At 54.9% G+C, this 18,224-nt stretch overlaps 1 protein-coding gene across 1 annotated transcript in view; it reads right to left on the bottom strand.

Moving 5' to 3' along the window:
- Window positions 1-21: 21 nt before the first annotated feature.
- Window positions 22-18,224, bottom strand: part of LOC119113867 (putative chitinase 10) — a 35,070-nt gene continuing 16,867 nt past the window's right edge. Inside the window, exons 4-20 of the mRNA XM_037238101.1 lie at window positions 17,965-18,182; window positions 14,476-14,678; window positions 13,940-14,119; window positions 13,286-13,409; window positions 12,443-12,625; window positions 11,889-12,015; window positions 11,126-11,361; window positions 10,507-10,658; window positions 10,014-10,130; window positions 9,385-9,617; window positions 7,721-7,875; window positions 5,734-5,874; window positions 5,065-5,212; window positions 3,888-4,073; window positions 2,605-2,727; window positions 1,351-1,555; window positions 22-766 (exon numbers count right to left, since the gene is read on the bottom strand). Coding sequence (XP_037093996.1) covers window positions 555-766; window positions 1,351-1,555; window positions 2,605-2,727; window positions 3,888-4,073; window positions 5,065-5,212; window positions 5,734-5,874; window positions 7,721-7,875; window positions 9,385-9,617; window positions 10,014-10,130; window positions 10,507-10,658; window positions 11,126-11,361; window positions 11,889-12,015; window positions 12,443-12,625; window positions 13,286-13,409; window positions 13,940-14,119; window positions 14,476-14,678; window positions 17,965-18,182 — 2,943 coding nt within the window. The 3' untranslated portion in view covers window positions 22-554. The remainder of the gene's footprint in view (window positions 767-1,350; window positions 1,556-2,604; window positions 2,728-3,887; window positions 4,074-5,064; window positions 5,213-5,733; window positions 5,875-7,720; window positions 7,876-9,384; window positions 9,618-10,013; window positions 10,131-10,506; window positions 10,659-11,125; window positions 11,362-11,888; window positions 12,016-12,442; window positions 12,626-13,285; window positions 13,410-13,939; window positions 14,120-14,475; window positions 14,679-17,964; window positions 18,183-18,224) is intronic.

The following is an 18,224-nucleotide window of genomic DNA, read 5'->3' as shown; positions in this document are numbered from 1 at the left end:
GTGTTTTTGGAAACCAGTGGATGATGCACGTATGTGTATTACATACAAGGTCTTCGAGTGCACTGACTGCTCATTTGTTGGAATAAAAACATTGAGACGGTGATTATGAGTCAGCGAAGTAACTGTAGAGACAGACATAACATATGAATTTGGTCTTTGCACGATAATGATTGGGGCTTAAGGGCACACCGACAGCCGAGAACATTTTGCGCTCATAAATTTAGTCATGAGCCGAGTACTGTGAGGCAGTAGCACATACGCGAAAGCCAGGAAACTTGCTATCATGGCTATCCCTCGCGAACGACTGGCGGGTATCCCACGGGCCGTTTAGGGGAACCACGCATGCTTTTGGCTGCAATAACCTACCGGCAGTAGAAGCAACGACCACTAGCTCAAGTCAAGCACAGATGGCAGGCCCAGCATGTGTCGCTCCCCTCTTCCGAGAAGCGCTCACGTCGGGCTCATGGCACCAGCTCGGTGCCTGTTAGTTTCTCCGGAAGCCCACAGATGGCAGCACTTGCATCACTCATCGCACAGGCGGCAGCACCACAAGCTCAGATGGCCGGCGGTGCAGTGGTGAATGCCCAGCAGGCCTCCACGTTCTCCGGCCAGTCGCAGACCGACTCTGCCTCGTTGAAGACCAGGTCGCTGGGGCAGGGCATGTGGTGACGGACGATACCCTGGCACAGGTAGTAGTGCTTGCAGTCCAGGGCGTCCCTGTGGAACGTCACCTCGCCGACGTCGTTGTCGCACACCACCTCGTTGGCTGAAAAGAGCGTGGTGCGGTCAATATGGGGCATGTTTGCCGGGTGCGAAGTCAACCAAACGCTTCAGTTTCTGCCCTGAGAGCTGACGGGCGCGACGCGCGTCCCCCGTCCCCCCCCCCTCCCCGCCCGATGGATGTGTCCCCATCAGCCGTGACGTGTGGTGCCAGGCGGCCCACGGACGCGGCCGTCCGACCCGTGTCACTGGATCGCGAGTCTGGCACCACTCGGGTGACACCTGGACACGGCCTGACTTTGGGCGAACGTTACGGCGCATCCTGGTGCAAAACATTACGGTATGTTCAGAGCCTAGTTCCATATTCTGTCACCCGTGGGAGGGGTCTGGAGCCCCATCTATGAGCCGAAAGTGGATCAAGTCTGGGAGCAGCCCGTTTCAAGTGCATTTTTAGCCGTTTTAGCTACTTTACTTGCTCTCTTACGTAACAAATCAGCTGGCAAAATTACAAGCCTGGGCATTTCTGACCAGCATTTCTATTGGCTTCCCGCTATCGACGTTGACAACTAAAGCGATCAAAACCTCCCCCCGCTTGCCCCCTCCCCCTGCTCCACTGCTCGGCCCACTCACGATCGGCAGCTGCCCCTGAAGTGCCGGCGGCAGCAGCGGCACCGCTCGCCCCGTCGTAGGTGTACGGCACCCGGTACCCGTCGAGGGCCTCCTGGACAGCAGCGATGAGCGGGTACCGGCCATTGCCGCACGCGCCGCTGAAATCGTCCAGGTCGGCCGCCCACAGCATCACGCCGCCGAAGCCGAGCTCGCGCAGCCAGTCCACCTGGAGTGGGGGCGGGACCGGTGATGGCTGGAGGAGGCGCGCGAGGCAAGCTGGCCTGGTGCAGGCGGTCAGCGGAGCGGGGGGGGGGGGGGGGGCTGGAGAGTCAGCCCGTATGGTGCTGACCACCCGGTGCCGATCCGTTCAAAGTGGGAACCAGAGCCATTCCTCGGAATCGGTGCACACGGCAGTGGTGGTTTGGTAAAGATTGGCTCAGCCGCTCGGCGCGGCATGCCAAAAGTCTTGGAAACAAACACCTCACAAGGTATTCAGACTTGCGGACAGGCTTCGGCTCCCGCCCCTGAATCGGGTGACGACGCAACTATCCTGCACGCAACACGTCTATGGGATAATTGATGTTCAGCGACATCAGTGCACCGGATAATGCGCTCTTCGACTCCCTGAACTTAACAACAGCTCCTCTAGCAGTGTTTTTACGGTTGTTCGAGTCTCCGCGGGAGCACTGCGCACCTCGTTTTGAGCTCGCCGGCCGTAGCCTGGTCAGAGGGCGGGTGCGCTTCCTCAGACGGAACAAAGCAGAGCTTACACTTCTCGTCGATTTAGGTAATGAATCTCAGTCGCTCGAAACTGGACAGCTCTTTCAGTTTCTTTCCGCCGTAGCTTTTGCCAAGGGTGTAGTTTCTTAAGTCGAGGGAGCTCGAGCCCTGCCAACTTGGGGTTCAGGACCCCAACTTTGTGAACAACGCAAGCGACAGACGGGTAGAAACCAGCTTGCTGACGTAATTTTCGAGTTGTTTTCGTCATTTTCACCCCCACCCCTCAACTCACTATGCGAGACTACACCGCCGGATTTTGCAATGCCTTCATTATTACGCCACGCAAATTTTTGATACACTGCGCAAAAAATAAACTTACAAAGGCATTTGGGATGAGCCTTAAATTTATGTCAAAAATCCGTTTAAATTGTCACTCTGCCTCGCAATATGACACAAAAGAGGAATACATGACCGCATGCAGTCGCTGCGCTCCAGAACTCCAAACTATCATCGGTTGTTTGAGTGAACGAACAGACATGGTGCCGCCGGAGTTACCTTCAGCATCAGCGAGCGCTCATCGTCGAAGCCGACCCACTGGTCTCCCCTGAAGGCGAACGGCACCTCCTGCTCGTGGTCCCAGACCAGGGTGGTGTTCTCGCTGTCCAGGAAGTCGCACACCTGCAGCGGGCCGGACATATATGAGATTCAACGGCTCAGACGCAGCTGAATATGTGCAGACCTTACCTCCGCCCAGCTGTGACCTGATCACAGCCGTCAATACCCTCATCCGTGACCTGATCACAGCCGTCAATACCCTCATCCGTGACCTGGTCACAGCCGTCAATACCCTCATCCGTGACCTGATCACAGCCGTCAATACCCTCATCCGTGACCTGATCACAGCCGTCAATAACCCTCATCCGTGACCTGATCACAGCCGTCAATACCCTCATCCGTGACCTGATCACAGCCGTCAATACCCTCATCCGTGACCTGATCACAGCCGTCAATACCCTCATCCGTGACCTGATCACAACCGTCAATACCCTCATCCGTGACCTGATCACAGCTGTCAGCGCCCTAATCCGTGACCTGGTCACAGCCGTCAATACCCTCATCCGTGACCTGATCACAGCCGTCAATGCCCTCATCCGTGACCTGATCACAACCGTCAATACCCTCATCCGTGACCTGATCACAGCTGTCAGCGCCCTAATCCGTGACCTGGTCACAGCCGTCAATACCCTCATCCGTGACCTGATCACAGCCGTCAATACCCTCATCCGTGACCTGATCACAACCGTCAATACCCTCATCCGTGACCTGATCACAGCTGTCAGTGCCCTAATCCGTGACCTGGTCACAGCCGTCAATAACCTCATCCGTGGCCTGATCACAGCCGTCAATGCCCTCATCCGTGACCTGATCACAACCGTCAATACCCTCATCCGTGACCTGATCACAGCTGGCAGTGCCCTAATCCGTGACCTGGTCACAGCCGTCAATAACCTCATCCGTGGCCTGATCACAGCCGTCAATGCCCTCAACGTGGCTTTTACTAAGTTGTCACCTGCCTCCCCCCCCCCCCCCTGTTGTGGCGTCAGCCCAAGTCCCTGCCCACCATCTGTGACCTGACCTCCAGACATGACCCGACCTTCATCCAGCCGTGATCGCACCTCACCCACGAACTGGCCTCAGCCATGACCCAAACTCCCCCTCGTCTGTCCTCGCACCGTGACTCAATGCCACCTACCCTGACCTGACCCCCACCCATGCCTGACCCCGGCGGCGGCCTGACCTGACCTGGCCCTATGACCTGAGCCCAACGGCGAACTGACCTCGAAGTGGCTGACGAAGCCCGGCTCCTGGGTGAAGCGGCCTTGTTTGCCGGCGTCAACGACCGGTGCTCCGATGTCGTACAGGGCCGGGTCCTGGAGGGTGTAGGTGCGGCCGTAGGTGGCCAGGCCGATCAGTATCTTCTCCGGAGGCGCGCCCTCCCTCACCAGCTCCCGAGCAGCGCCGTCCTGCGGAACAGCGGCGGCAGGGAGGTCAGACGAAGCCGCGGTGGGGTCAGACAGGGCAGCGGTGGGGTCAGACGGGGCAATGAGCGGGGTCAGACAGGACCGGGGCGGGGACATGGGGCAATGTGCGGAGTCAGACGGCATCGATGTCGGGCGGGACCGGGGTGGGGTTAAACGGGACAAGAGCAGAGTAAGACGGGACTGGAGGTGTCCGTGTTATACCGAGCAAAGGCGGTGCCAAACGTGACAAGGGGTATGATCGCGCCTGGCAGGGGGCGGGGTACGGGGGGGGGGGGCAGTGGCAAAGGAACGGAAGCGGTGCAGAACCACCGGGTGGAGGGGACAAGATGAGGAGGGGCAACGGGCTAACTTTCCTTATTCTGGGAGTTGGTTGAACCAGGTGACATGTGAGTAACGACGGCCCGCTGCTCTCAGGCCGCACAGGCGTTGGTGGTCGTGGATAAGTGGAAAGGCAGTACACAGCAGAATGTTAATGATGGGTGGGTCGTGTCGTTCTCCACACGACACGGCAGATTCGATATGGAGTGTTGTCTCGTTCACTTCATTTGTTTTTTTTTGGGGGGGGGGAGGAGTGGGGGAATCTACTGAATAAATGCATTTGACAGGAGGGTAAACGTACAGCTTAAAGCTGCTATTAATTTTCAACGCTTTCTAGAACGTAGTACTTCCAAACGTCTCATCACATCACTGACGATCAGGACGCTTCCGACATATACCAGGCAGTACCAGCTGCTACATCAGGTTGGCAGGTTCAGGCCTATCATGATTTGTCTATCTGAATCACTTGGACTACTTTAGGTTCCAGACGGACGGACCGCAACCAAAATAGCAGCGGCGATGGAAGCTGTAAAAAACGGTGGAGCACCACATCTTAACCTTGCATACCTCTACACCGCTCTCTACAGCCGACAGAGATGTTACCGCTCCGCCCCCGTTCGGGACAAGACCTGGCCGCACGTCACGCCGAACTCACCACACTGAGCTTCTTCTCGGCGCGGGAGGCGCTCTCCATCGGGTACAGAGGGGCATTGTGACCGACCACGTCGTCCCAGGCGCCGTGGAAATCAAACGCCATCAGGTTCAGGAAGTCCAGGTACTTCGAGATCTCCGGAATGTCGTACCTGAAATAGCGCACCCGCGGCATTGGTGTTCGCAACTTCCATGGGACGCGTGTTAAATTCAGGAACGTAGTGGAGCGCAACCCAAAAATATGAAGCACTTCAGGCAGTGGTTGGTGGTACATTGCAGGAAGAACTGGAAACACTGCACAGTGCGGCCCAGGGGCGCACGCGGGATTTCACAATGGGGAGGGCGAGGGAGGGGGTCGGGTGGACACAGTTAAAAAATGACTGCAAACCAAGTTTACCACGCCGCAGTGGCGCGACATTGATTTCATGTCGTAAGGTATCTTTAATGTTTGCAAACTTCTTCTTTCCATGTGTCTTTACGTAGTTTTTAATTCAATATTGAGTCAATCGCATGCTAATGCATACCAAGAATAGGCAAGAAAGGCGTGTGTTTGGAGGAGGCCACCTGAGCCACCATGTGCCTGAGTGGGCCGCTATGTGCGCACACTCCTGGTCCGGCCTCGGCCTGGCTTCAAGGAATGTCACGACGCTGCTGGTCAGTGGGCGGAGCTTACCCGGCCTGGATTGCATCTGGATTGGCTGGCAGCGCAGCGGTCAGCAGAAGACGCGGCTTCCTAGTGGCCGACGCCTCACTATCAAAAGCCAGCCTGAACTCCTGCAGCAGGCTGCTGTACGCCCTCCGGTCCTGGTGTCCACTGGAAAAGGCAGGGCCACTTTTGAATGACTGTGGACCGCGGCAGCTGGTGGCTGTATTTATCTCGATCCTCCATCGCCACCGGAGTGAGGCCACGGACCGCGCTTACAGCACCATTAGATGCCGCCAGGCGATGCAGCTGTGCCAAGAGCGCTTCACGTGCTAAGAGTTCAGGGAAAACCGATCTGGCGATAAAGGCTGTCCGTGACATTGCCACATCCTGCAGATGTCATTCATTCCTGCACACACCCTTTAAAAAATAAGGGTGACAAAAAATACATCGATTAGTACCGCACGCTGTTAATCCTGGCAGCGGCTAGTCTTCATCAGAATTGGGCGAGCCGGCCCGGTCTGACCCACCCGACCTTCCGCCGACCTTCCGCTCAAACGTTGCTAGGCAACGCGCCGCAAACACGGGAGTGCCCACTGAAGGGCGTGAGCAGCATGGAAGCCGCATACCACACAAACTTTTAGCAAAATATTTGCGTGCCATTTACATTGGGGAGTATTAGCGATGCTTCACACCGTCACGCCGTTCTTCAAAAAGCGCAGCTTCGTTAAACTAAATGAAACCGTCGGCATTCAATATTTGGAGGCGCTACCCGCCCTCCAGCTGTGTGTGATAACCACGCATTACGGCATGATTCGGTCGCATTCTGTGGCTTAGTGTCTAACGTTTCTTTGCAGTGCGAACGCGCCTTTTTGGGTTCAAATACTACCATAATCATTCATGGACGTTCGTCTGAGCTCCGGCAGCGGACAGATGCGGGACTCTAAGTGCCCAGTCACACAGGAACTAGCTCAAGGCCACCGCCAGACCCGAGCAAAAAACTGCATTTAAAAACGCCTGTACGTATCCTTGCCCTCGAACCCATTATAACGAGGCTGAGAGGAAACCATGCGAGATGTCGCAAAGGATAGCTAGGACGTAGCGGCGTAAACTCATTACCTGTTCCGGTCGCATGTCTTCAGCTTCGAGTCGGGACACACACTGGTTTGCCTTCGGGGCAAGTATTTAAATTTGTTTGATGAGCTGTACGCGATTATGTTTTTATGTATGAGACGCATTATTCAGTCCAATCTCGCAGGCGAAAGGAGTGTGCTAGAGCCAACGAGAAATTCTGGAATCTTCAAACTGTGTGGATTTTCAACGCGTGAATCATTGTCCTTGTTACCATTCGGTCTTTTCCAACGGAACAAATCACTTTGCCTTCCGAAACCGTCGTGAAAAGAACTGTGCGAAACAGTACACACCATAACCGTTGCATGTCTTCTGCTCAGCCTGAACGATCGTTAGTTCACAGGCAACAAAACTACAGTCTAAGCTCCACCTTCATGACGCATTGACATGGAATAGCTACGTATTAAGCATTGTCGGTAAAACATGCGGAACATGCCGCCGGTACGCCATTGCCGGACAACAACGTGAAAAGTCGAAACAAAAACGAATTACATAAAGCCACTGGACCTTTCCACAAATGCCTAGCATGTCCAATGCGGGATTCACCGTCAACTCTGCAAGAGAATATACACGTTTGCCATCATTTTGAGCCTTATTGCGAGAGATTTCTTGAATGAAGGGACTCCATGAGACAAAAGCAGACTGGTGCGCCCACTTGGGGCGCTCCCCGAGTATATCCACTCCGTCCACCAGCCGGGGTATTCTCAGCGGACGTTTCTGCCGTCCACCCACCTGGGGTACTCCCAGAGTATATCCACTCCGTCCACCAGCCGGGGTATTCTCAGCGGACGTCTCTGCCGTCCACCCACCTGGGGTACTCCCAATGGATGTCCACGCCGTCCACCAGCCGGGGTATTCCCAGCGGACGTCTCTGCCGTCCACCCACCTGGGGTACTCCCAATGGATGTCCACGCCGTCCAGCTTCACCTTGCGGATGGCGTCGACGGCGTCGTACACGAACGTGTTCATACGGTAGCTGCTGGCGGTGAGGTCCTGGAACGTGGCTGGATCCACGGCATAGCCGCCCAGGCCCAGCAGCAGCTGGAGAACGCAACACAAACACGTGACATGCAGGCCGCCCAGGCCCAGCAGCAGCTGGAGAACACGACACGAACACGTGGCGTGCAGGCCGCCCAGGCCCAGCAGCAGCTGGAGAACACGACGCAAACGCGTGACATGCAGACCGCTCAGGCCCAGCAGTAGCTGGAGATCACGACACACACGTGGCGTGCAGGGAACCAGCGGAGGGCTCTTGGACACGTGCAAACTATGACCTGATGATCAACACCGGATGTGTGGGCGACCTGGCCAGGTGAGGAAACCTGTCTAGAATCACCTGGTGCGCGGGTGAGAGCGGTCTGGAGTCGTGGCCGTGTGTAAGAAGAAGAGAAGCGCACCGTGGCCCAGGGGGGGGGGGGGGAGCTGTTAGCAAGCATAGCTAGCAGACGTCCGTAACTGCGATCAGTCTACTCGAGGGGGACAAGGCATGACTTGCATGGCGCAGGATAGCGACAGTGTTATAATCAGGTGATATCCAGGCCTTCGAAACCTGCATTCAGCGAATATCATGGACAACACGAAAGATGAGAAGACCGCAAACCACATGTCTGCAAGCGTGCAGAGTCTTCAGTTTCTCTGTGTACCAGTCACAAACCATGTAAGATAGGAGTACACTGCACTGGTCCGATGGGAGTCAGAGCCGGAGTTTTCCAACAGCTTCACCAATTCAAAACTCATGCATGGCTCACAGCTACCATATAGACGCTGCGCGTTGTTAAACGTTTTTTCCAATCGGGATATGCTTTTCCAGCAGCCAGCAGATGCTTCCGGACAGCCGTATGCGGCCAAATTCACGCCATGTACGCAACGTACGACACAGGATGTGTCAATGGATGTGATGACACAACCATGGGCCGATCAGCACTGGGGCTCGTCTATCATCGACGGTCTTGTGCTGAGGTGGCCATGCAGGGACTTTCTTTCGCTGGGTGAAGCATTGGAACCGGGTTGATGGGTATAGGATAAGGGAACGACCAAGCATTGGTATCAGTCTGCCACCTCGCGACAACTGGAGTCTAGCCAACTATTGGTAGCCAACCATGGTGTCTGACAACCCGAATGGTCTGTTAGCAGGTAAAAATTGGCTTTCATCGCTTGGAATTTCCTTCACGCTGGAGTATGCCGCCAGCATTGTTTTGTGCGGATGGCGGCATATCTCAAAGATCCTGACGATGGTGTTGGCGTTCCACAACTGCAGCAGCCACTGACTGTCGCTGGTTTAACTGACTTTAAGGTCGGGGTTGACATCGCTCAGTCGCAGCGACTTTTAAAGATCCCGAAGTTGGAGTTGGCTCAGTCGCAGCAGCTGGTGGTAACAGTTAATTCCACTGAAGTTATGCTTATTAGTAGCGTTCACCAATGAGATTGGCTACTGGTAGTGACCCGTTCCTCTGGTGGTTACCCGTTCCTCTGGTGGTCGCCCGTTCCTCTGGTAGTCGCCCGTTCCTCTGGTGGTCGCCCGTTCCTCTGGTGGTCACCCGTTCCACTGACCTTGAGGTTGGGGTTGGCGTCGCGCAGGCGCAGCAGCTGCTGGTAGTCGCTGTCGTCGTCCCGCCGGTCCTGGTCCTGGGAAGGCAGCTCGATCCGGCCCTGCTGGATCCCACCAAACGCCCAGACCACGTGCGTGCAGAGCTTGGGGTCGAGGTCGGCCGGCGAGAACCGGCCGCGCCCCTCACGGTCCCGCGCCCAGCTGGTCACGTAGCAAAACACCTTGGGCGGCGCCACTGCAGGTCAAAGGTCGGTGGTCAGTCGGTGCCACTGCAGGTCAACAGTCGGTGGTCAGCCTCGTGGCGAGAAAGTGCAGACGGTCGGATGGTGCGGTTTTGAAGGTTGCGCGGTGTCAGAGGCTACCTGTTGCAGCCCCTTTCGAGATGGAGTAAGTATAGCGTCCGCTCTTTTCTTCAAGGCTGAAACTGTTTTGGCCGCTGCGAAACCGCAAGATAACAAAACAGAAAGAGCACACCAAACCAAAGGCAAACACAAAGTGCTGACAGACCTCAGTTCTCCGGGTACAAGCCGGATGTCAAGGAGCCGGAGTTTGCAACGATCGGAGGGCTACCCAAGGCGACCCTCCCGAAACCCGCTGATGTTCATGGGAATCATTTTCGCTCACTACTCACGGTTGTCATCGATGACTTCGGCCACTGCAGTGGTCGGAGTGGCGGTCTTCACGGTCCCCCGGCTGCCTGACACCTTCGTGAGCAGCTTCTGGACCGAGTCCAGTCCCGGGGTGATGCCTGGAAACGGTTCCGGTCGGAGTCGGTCATAACAGCTCACTGGCTGCTACTCTTTGCGGGTCACCAAGTTTTGTACACCCACTTGCCCAGCGCTTTTAGCTATTCGTACGGAACAGCAACCTTTAGCCATTCGCACAGCAACAACAACTTTTAGTCATTCGTACAGCAACAACAGCTTTTAGCCATTCGTATAGCAACATTCGTACAGCAACGCAGAAATGGGCACATGTTCGCTGGTGTGTCTCCGTCGGACATAACACGAACGCACACAAAACACGCAACACGCATAATACGCGCACAAAACACGAATGCACTTCCCACAACTCGTGTGGGTGCAAGTTACAACAGGGAAGCCCGTCAGCGTGCCACCACGAACCTTGCGCTTTCAGGATGGCGATGATGTCGGCGATGCTGAGCTGCGAGATGAGGGGCGACGGAGCGTCGGCTGCTGGCAGCTGACGTTTCGCCACCTTGGACCAGTCGATGTCGGCCTTGTTGTCACTCCGGGGCACCTCCAGCAGCTCCTCGCTAAAGGCAGACAGGTGAGTCAATGGTAATAAGCGTGGTAGCATTAGACGGTTGTTGCCTAGCGTTGTCAGGCGTTGTGATCGCAGTTTTGCGCTGAGCCTGGCATAATGGTTTCCATAGTAGTAGGACCTTCTTCAATTATAGATCCTTTATAACATAACTACTGTATAATATATATTGCATTATATATAGTGTATACTATAATATATAATATAATATACCTAATATAATATGTATAATATAATATTGTAGGATGTATAATTCTGCATACTGCGACGGCGTATGGTCCCGGCGGCTTGTACACCCACATCACTTCTGCAGCAGCGGCCCGCCAGCCATGCGAATACGTTCTCCCACTTCACTGTGATCCAGTCGCCAGCGACGATCCCAGCGTTCCGTAACATTTCCCAACATCGGACCGACCCGGCCGGCGGCTCGAGTCTCACGGGCGCCGCGTCTGCTCTCACCGCATGGCTGTCATGAGCGGGTAGACGGCACCCCCGCAGGCGGCCGCCGCGAAGTCGTCCATGTCCACCGACCAGACCATGGCGCCGGCCAGGTCCATGTCCTGGATGAAGTTCATCTTGAGGCGGATGGCACGCTCGTCGTCGAAGCCCACCCACTGGTTGCCGTCGATCATGTACGGCACCGACATCTCGTCGTCCCAGATGTAGTTGGCGCCGCCGTGCAGCTTCTCACAGATCTGAAGGCGCGCGCGCAGGGGCAGGCCTTGTGAGTCCGGGTGGGCCGGAAAATGCCCCGCGACGGTTTTCTTGAGGCTCGTGAACAGGAAAGACAGTCACACTCATCTGGGACACGAATGACCTGCGGCCGTCCACCGATTAGTGTTCAGCGAGATGATCACCTCTTCATCCAAAAGTGTGGTCTTCTGCTCAGTACAGCCTGGCCCCGAAAACTCAGCTTTGAAACGTAATTGGTCCGGAAAAGTCCGGAGAAACCGGTTACCGTTTAGGATTCTTCAGTAGGCTTGGTAGGCTTATAACGCAGGTTTGTAGGACAGGTTTTTAAGGCAGGTTTTTGGCGTATTTTGGTAAGTTTGGTAGGTTTTGGTCATTTGGCTGGTTTCTCCTGCTCATCGCCTAGCTTATGTTGCTCAAGTGTACTGCTCATCTGGCTGACCTCAACTCTGACCTGTCCTGCCTGCTCTATCCTGTTTGACCTGATCTGATCTAACCTGACCTGACCTTGGGCCGGGCTCGCGTGACTGACCTCGTAGTACGCGAGGAAACCCTCCTCCTTGGTGTAACGGCCGGCTGATCCACCGCCTCGGGCAGGAGCGTTGACCTTGTTGTTGCCCGGGTTCGCTAAAGTGAAACTCCGTCCATAGGTGGGCATCCTGGGGGCAGGTCAGCCAAGGATCACCGCCCGGCCCGACGTGTTAGACGGGTCATAGATCTCCAGGATAGGGTGAAGACAATGTACATTTTGAAGAGTCGAACGTGGCTTGATGCTGTACGTGGGAGGCAATGCGACCCGCTGCGTCCAGCGCCCACGGGCTGTTCGTCCTGCGCGTCATATCGTAGCGTTGTGGCTCAATCCTTACCAGGTACGAGCCGCAACCGCTACGAGTCCTTACCACTACGAGCCGCAACGTTTTTGCGTTCTAGATATCACATATTTCGGTCAGTCTCCACTGAGACTCATGCAGTAAACTGTACGAGAGCATTAATTCCGAGCTTTTAATTCGCTCTGGATTTCTGACAATGTTTACTTGGCCAGGGGGGGGGGGATGAGGGTGTACCTCAGGACGCCCCACAACTCACCCGACCACGATCTTGTGCTTGGGCGCACCCATGGACATCCACATGTGTATGGAGGCGTTAACAGACAGCTGACGGCGGTAGGTCGAGTCACTGGAGGGCGCGTTCAGCGGCGCGTTGTGGCCCACCTGCGACTCCCACTTGCCGTGGAAGTCGTACGCCATGATGTGGAACAGGTCCAGGTGCCTGGCGATGACCGCGAAGAAAGTGAAGCTCGCGTGCTGCGACCCATGCCTTCGCGGCCAGGGGCGTCAAGGAAACTGACAGCGGCTGAATCCCAAGCCTAAGGTTACTTCAATATATATGCTCTCCGTAGACTCAACCTTTTGCCCATTCTATAAATCAAACATTTGGTATATCTTGTACATCAAGCCCTAGTTGCGTTGACGGGCTTAACATCAGGTCATCGAGGTCGTTATTGAGTTCCCTGGGCGGTGGGGGCGTAATAGCCGCATGGTTAGCGTCTTGGGCTCCCGCGTTGGGGTCCGGGTTCGAAACCCTGTTGTGCCGTGGGCCCGAGCGCCAATATGGCCGCTGCAGTCGCCGTCACGCCACAAAAATGTTACGCGTAACGTGTGCGCTGTGCTCCCTTTTTCTTTCAAAAAGGAAAGCTACGTCCTTCCTGGCACACCGGGTCACCGGACACGGTGACCCGGTGTGCCAGGAAGACCGACCTAACCTTAGGTCATTAGGTTAGGTTAGGTTAGGTTATAGGTTATAGGTTATATAGGTTATATAGGTTATAGGTTATAGGTTAGGTTAGGTTATAGGTTATAGGTTAGGTCATAGGTTAGGTTAGGTTAGGTTAGGTTAGGTTAGGTGCCCCGGGGACCGGCGGCCGCCTACCTAGCCAGCTTGGCGACGTCGTAGCCGCCGCGGACGCTGTCGGGGCCCACCGGGACGGCCGCGGTCAGCAGCAGCCGCTCGGCACCCGTGTCCCGGGCCTCCTCCTCAAACGCCTCGCGGAGCTCTGCAGAAGCGGGCGGAAGGTACCGTGATGGGGTGGCAGGTCAGGTGAGGGCGCAGTAATAGACCACTGGATTAGGTGGGAGGCGCAGTAAGAAACTGCTGGGTCAGGTGGGAGGCGCAGTGAGACACTACTGGATCAGGTGGGAGGCGCAGTGAGAGACCACTGGATCAGGTGGGAGATGCGGGGAGAGACCACTAGGTCAGGTGGGAGGCGCAGTGAGAGACCACTGGGTCGGGTGGGAAACATAGCGAAAGACCGGCAGGTGGGTTGAGAGGCACAGTGAGGGCGGACGGTCATCAGGCATTAGGTCACGCATGACAGAGAAACATCTCTGACATCAATACAACTGACGCATGTTTTACAGCATGCCTGACCGCCATCTTTTTTAAACACCTTCACGTCCAACCGTCACAAATTTCAAATATACTAGAAGTTCGGCAGTTATAGTCAAAGACAAATAACTCTTGACCGTACAGTGAACAAAAACGCGCTCGGCACCGCGCTTGTTGCTGCATCACCAACCAACATACCTCTGCAGAGTTCCGCAAAGTTGGTCTTGTCACTCGAACCCTTAGGGTATTCCCAGTCCAGATCGAGGCCGTCGAAGTTCCTCTCTCGGAGGTACGGGGCGACGCTGTACACAAACGTCCGGCGGTTGTAGCGGTTGCTACTCATGTCCTTGAACTTCTTGGTGCCGAATGACCAGCCGCCTAAGGGAATAAGTCCAGATTAGGTCTCGACGCTTCTGGAGTTCATTGCAAGGCTGTGGTTGCAATCGTTAGACTGCTGTGATGGCTTAACTGATGATCAGGTATAAATTCCCGGTACGGAGAAAATCAAGCATATTTCCATAGTTCATCCACCAACCGATATTGGACCAAATCTACTTGACATGAAATTATATCTTCTATTGCGAATGTGTCCTATCGTGATTCAGCATAGTCCTTAGTACTGGCAACCATGCTTTACTGCAGCTACATATCTGCCCTTCGTGAAACCTTGTGCCAACGCAATCGCACAGCCGCACCCGCGACGTTCCTTAGTTGAGCTCCACACCAGCACCCACCGATAGCCAGCAGGACCTTCAGCTTGGGGTTGATCTTCTTGAGGTTGGTGACCTGCTCGTAGAGGCCGACCTTGCCGTCCTTGGAGATATCGTTGTGCTCGAAGGGGGAAAGGCGGTTGTTCTTCATGGAAGAGAAGGCGAACACGATGTGCGTGCAGAGGAAGGGGTCAATGTTCTCCGGCATGTATTTTCCCACCGATGGTCTGCAAACGTAGACATTCGCTCATGACACGAGCCAATAGCGGTCAGCACCGGGAGGCATTAGCACTTTGTGACTCCCACCAGGCTGAGGCAGGCAATATCAGCAGTCCGTGGCGGACAGTCGGCGACAGAAGCGCCGACATCTCGCGAGGGCTTCACTACCAGTCTGTGACACCACCACCAACAATCCGTGGCATGGTCAGAAGCAGTCTGACAGGAGGCCCCCAAAGTCTGTACCGGAGTCTACTGATATTTGGTGTCATGGTCACCAACAATTCCAAAAAGGTCCTATCAGCAATTCGAATTCGTGACGGCGAAGCCACGAGTCCGTCACTAACCTCACGGAAAGGTCGTAACACGATACATCTGTGGCTTGTGACAGGCCTCACCAACAGTTTGTTACAGGATCAGACCACTGACAGTTCGTGACGGGGTTCGGCATTAGTTCGTAATTGAGGGCACCAATAGTCCCCAATGCGGTTCATTGTTAGCTGGTGTCAGGCACCACAAATGGTTGTGACGGGAGCCACCAATTGTCACAGAGGGCACCAACTCTCCGTGACAATATACAGCCCACCGGCCTGTTTGGACACGTGAGCCGATCGACACAGAAACAACGACATACTGTGACAAAGGGCACCAGCAGACCGCGGCAAGGATCACCAGCAATTCGTAACGGAAACATTGAAAGCTCGTGGCAAGGAGCACCAACAGATTCTGGCGAGGGGCATGAGCAGATCGTAACAGGAGGCAATTCTGCTGGGTCCATAACAGGGCGCGCCAGCACTTCGTGACAAAGACATCCCCGATCTTTGGCAGTGTACCGTCAGCGTGCGACAGTCACCGGCGGCGCCGAAAATTCGTGAGAAGCACAAACAGCCCTCTGCTGTGGATACACAGCTCACGATGGGGCTCCGAGGAGTCCGTGACACGGCTCCCGTTGGTCCGTGACACGGCTCCCATTGGTCCGTGACACGGCTCCCATTGGTCCGTGACCCGGCTCCCATTGGTCCCCGTCGGTCCGTGACCCGGCTCCCATTGGTCCGTGACCCGGCTCCCATTGGTCCGTGACACGGCTCCTATTGGTCCGTGACACGGCTCCCATTGGTCCGTGACACGGCTCCCATTGGTCCGTGACACGGCTCCTATTGGTCCGTGACACGGCTCCCATTGGTCTGTGACACGGCTCCCATTGGTCTGTAACACGGCTCCCATTGGTCCGTGACACGGCTCCCGTCGGTCCGTGACACGGCTCCCATCGGTCCGTGACACGGCTCCCATTGGTCCGTGACACGGCCCCCGTCGGTCCGTGACACGGCTCCCATTGGTCCGTGACACGGCTCCCATCGGTCCGTGACACGGCTCCCATTGGTCTGTGACACGGCTCCCATCGGTCCGTGACACGGCTCCCATTGGTCCGTGACACGCGACACAGCAGTTCGCTGCTGGGAAAACCATCTGCATCTGCGGGCGCGTCACCTGCGATCGAGCGCTCGGCCCAGCACGAGCGGGCCTCGCCCGGTTCCGGATGAGACCGCTTGAAGGGGTGGGCCGCTTTGAGCCGCCTAACCATGGGTGCGCATGGGGGGTGAAGGTCGCACACGTCACGCGGTCTGGCGCTGGAGCGTAACCACCTGGGAGTTGTGTCGGCTAGATGCTAAATTCGCCTAAAGATGAGCGGGTGGGGAGGGAAGGGACCTCGCATGCTTCAAACTGTCTCAAATTGTTTCGTGAAACTCGTGCTTGGGCTGAGAGGCAAGTTGTATCGGGTAGCTGGCTGAGATTTTATTGGAGTAGAGTCAATGGAAATATGTGCAACTGACTTCCACGCGTAAACGAAGTCAATTGTGCCGAGTTAATACCTTTCAGCCCACCTCATGTTTTTTTCTTTTTAAATGTGTGCTGGACATGTGGGGCAAGACACATCAAGCCTGTGTAGTTGAGCCCAAGCCCCTGTCACATTGCTTGTGAGGATTTGCAATCGTCAACAAATGTAAGGCGATTTCTTGCGCTTAAAAATCACACGATGATATCGAGGAATGTCGAGGATCAAGGTCATACCAGGCTGTGTCATGTCATGTTAAGTTTATCTCATGTCCAGGTTAGGGCACCTGGTCAGGCAATCGTTTCCACTTTTCCTGGATACATTACATAGATAAGTCAATGGCTCAAAAATGTTTCAGTCCTAGTGACATGCTGATAGCAGATGGACGTACCAAATCAGTTCATTAGCCCTTTATACATTGATCTCACATGTCATTTCACAATACTCTGCTGTAGCTTGGGAAGTGTGTCCGATTAGTAAGCAATAAAATCCCTCATTGAGTTAAACAAAGTAACCCAAAACAAGAGAGCTAACTTAGAAATAAGATGCAATGACACGGCGTAACCGAACCGCGATAGGGGAAATGAGGTTGGAGGTGGGGTACGGCTTTGGGGGGTAGCTTACACTCACGTGTTGATGCAAATCATGTTTCCTCTTAATTTTTTTGAAAAATGTAAGACGGATAGCGTAGGCTTTTCCTTATGACAAACAACACGCTCGTTTTTGTTGTCCACCTCTAGCTCAATTGCGTGTTGAACGAACTTTATTTTTCTGTACGCTGCGCTGAAAAGGCGTGTTTTGCATTTGCAGGGGGGTTTGGATCGCAATAGCCATCTTAAAACAATTTTTGGGGCATTAATTGACTACCTGGGCAGCCCAGCCCGTTTCAAGACCTTATCTCCCTGGTTTCTGAGCTACATGCCCGCGACGATGTGCAGACTATTTCGGGAGACAAATTCAAGGTTAACCAGGTATCCATGACGCCATAATGTCGTTTAAATCCTGCCATTCCATTAGTCGTGTGGCGATCAAGGTCAAAAAATATAGCTGCCGAGCCGCCCACATCTGGCATTCGTGAGCACGATTTCCAAAAATAACAGCCGTCAATTGGCTCTCAATCAGTGTTGTGCATGGTGCAATAACGCAATCAAACAATGACGCATTGCGGAGAACATTTACTAAAAAGAGAAACCGTGTCATCTAGAGCATTCTTTTTTGCCTTAAGGTGTACCAATAGTTATAAGTAAGCCTACTTCATCATATCTGATGGTTGTTTCAATATTTTCAAATGCGGAACATTCCCTTTAACACAGGGTTATCAGGAGAGGGGATTCGCCCGACATAACCTGTGCGTAAGAAAGGGACGAAGGGGTTACCTCGCTAAGAACGTGTTAATATTGATCAAAAATAAAAAAAATCGGTAAAAGACGTGCGCCAGCTGGTCAGCGCATCCCGCAACTCACCTATACTGGGACCAGTTCGTATAGTAGCACACAATCTTCCGTCCCGCCTTGCCGACCGGCTCCGAGGGCACGGGCTTCGGGGCCGAGAACGTGACCGCGGCGACCTGCGGCCCCTTGCGGACGGCGACCTGCGCCGTCGAGCTGGCGCCGGAGCGGCCCTTCTTCCGCCGGCGACGCCGCTGGCCGCTGGGGACGCCCGACGTGGGGCGGATCACCACCTGGTGACCAGGTGACGGCGGTGATTTCACCATGGGTAGCGC

The sequence above is a fragment of the Pollicipes pollicipes genome, unplaced genomic scaffold (genome assembly GCF_011947565.3).
Source record: "Pollicipes pollicipes isolate AB1234 unplaced genomic scaffold, Ppol_2.1 Scaffold_7262;HRSCAF=8765_pilon_pilon_pilon, whole genome shotgun sequence".
Classification (NCBI taxonomy): domain Eukaryota; kingdom Metazoa; phylum Arthropoda; class Thecostraca; order Pollicipedomorpha; family Pollicipedidae; genus Pollicipes; species Pollicipes pollicipes.
This window is presented reverse-complemented; position numbering and strand designations above follow the sequence as displayed.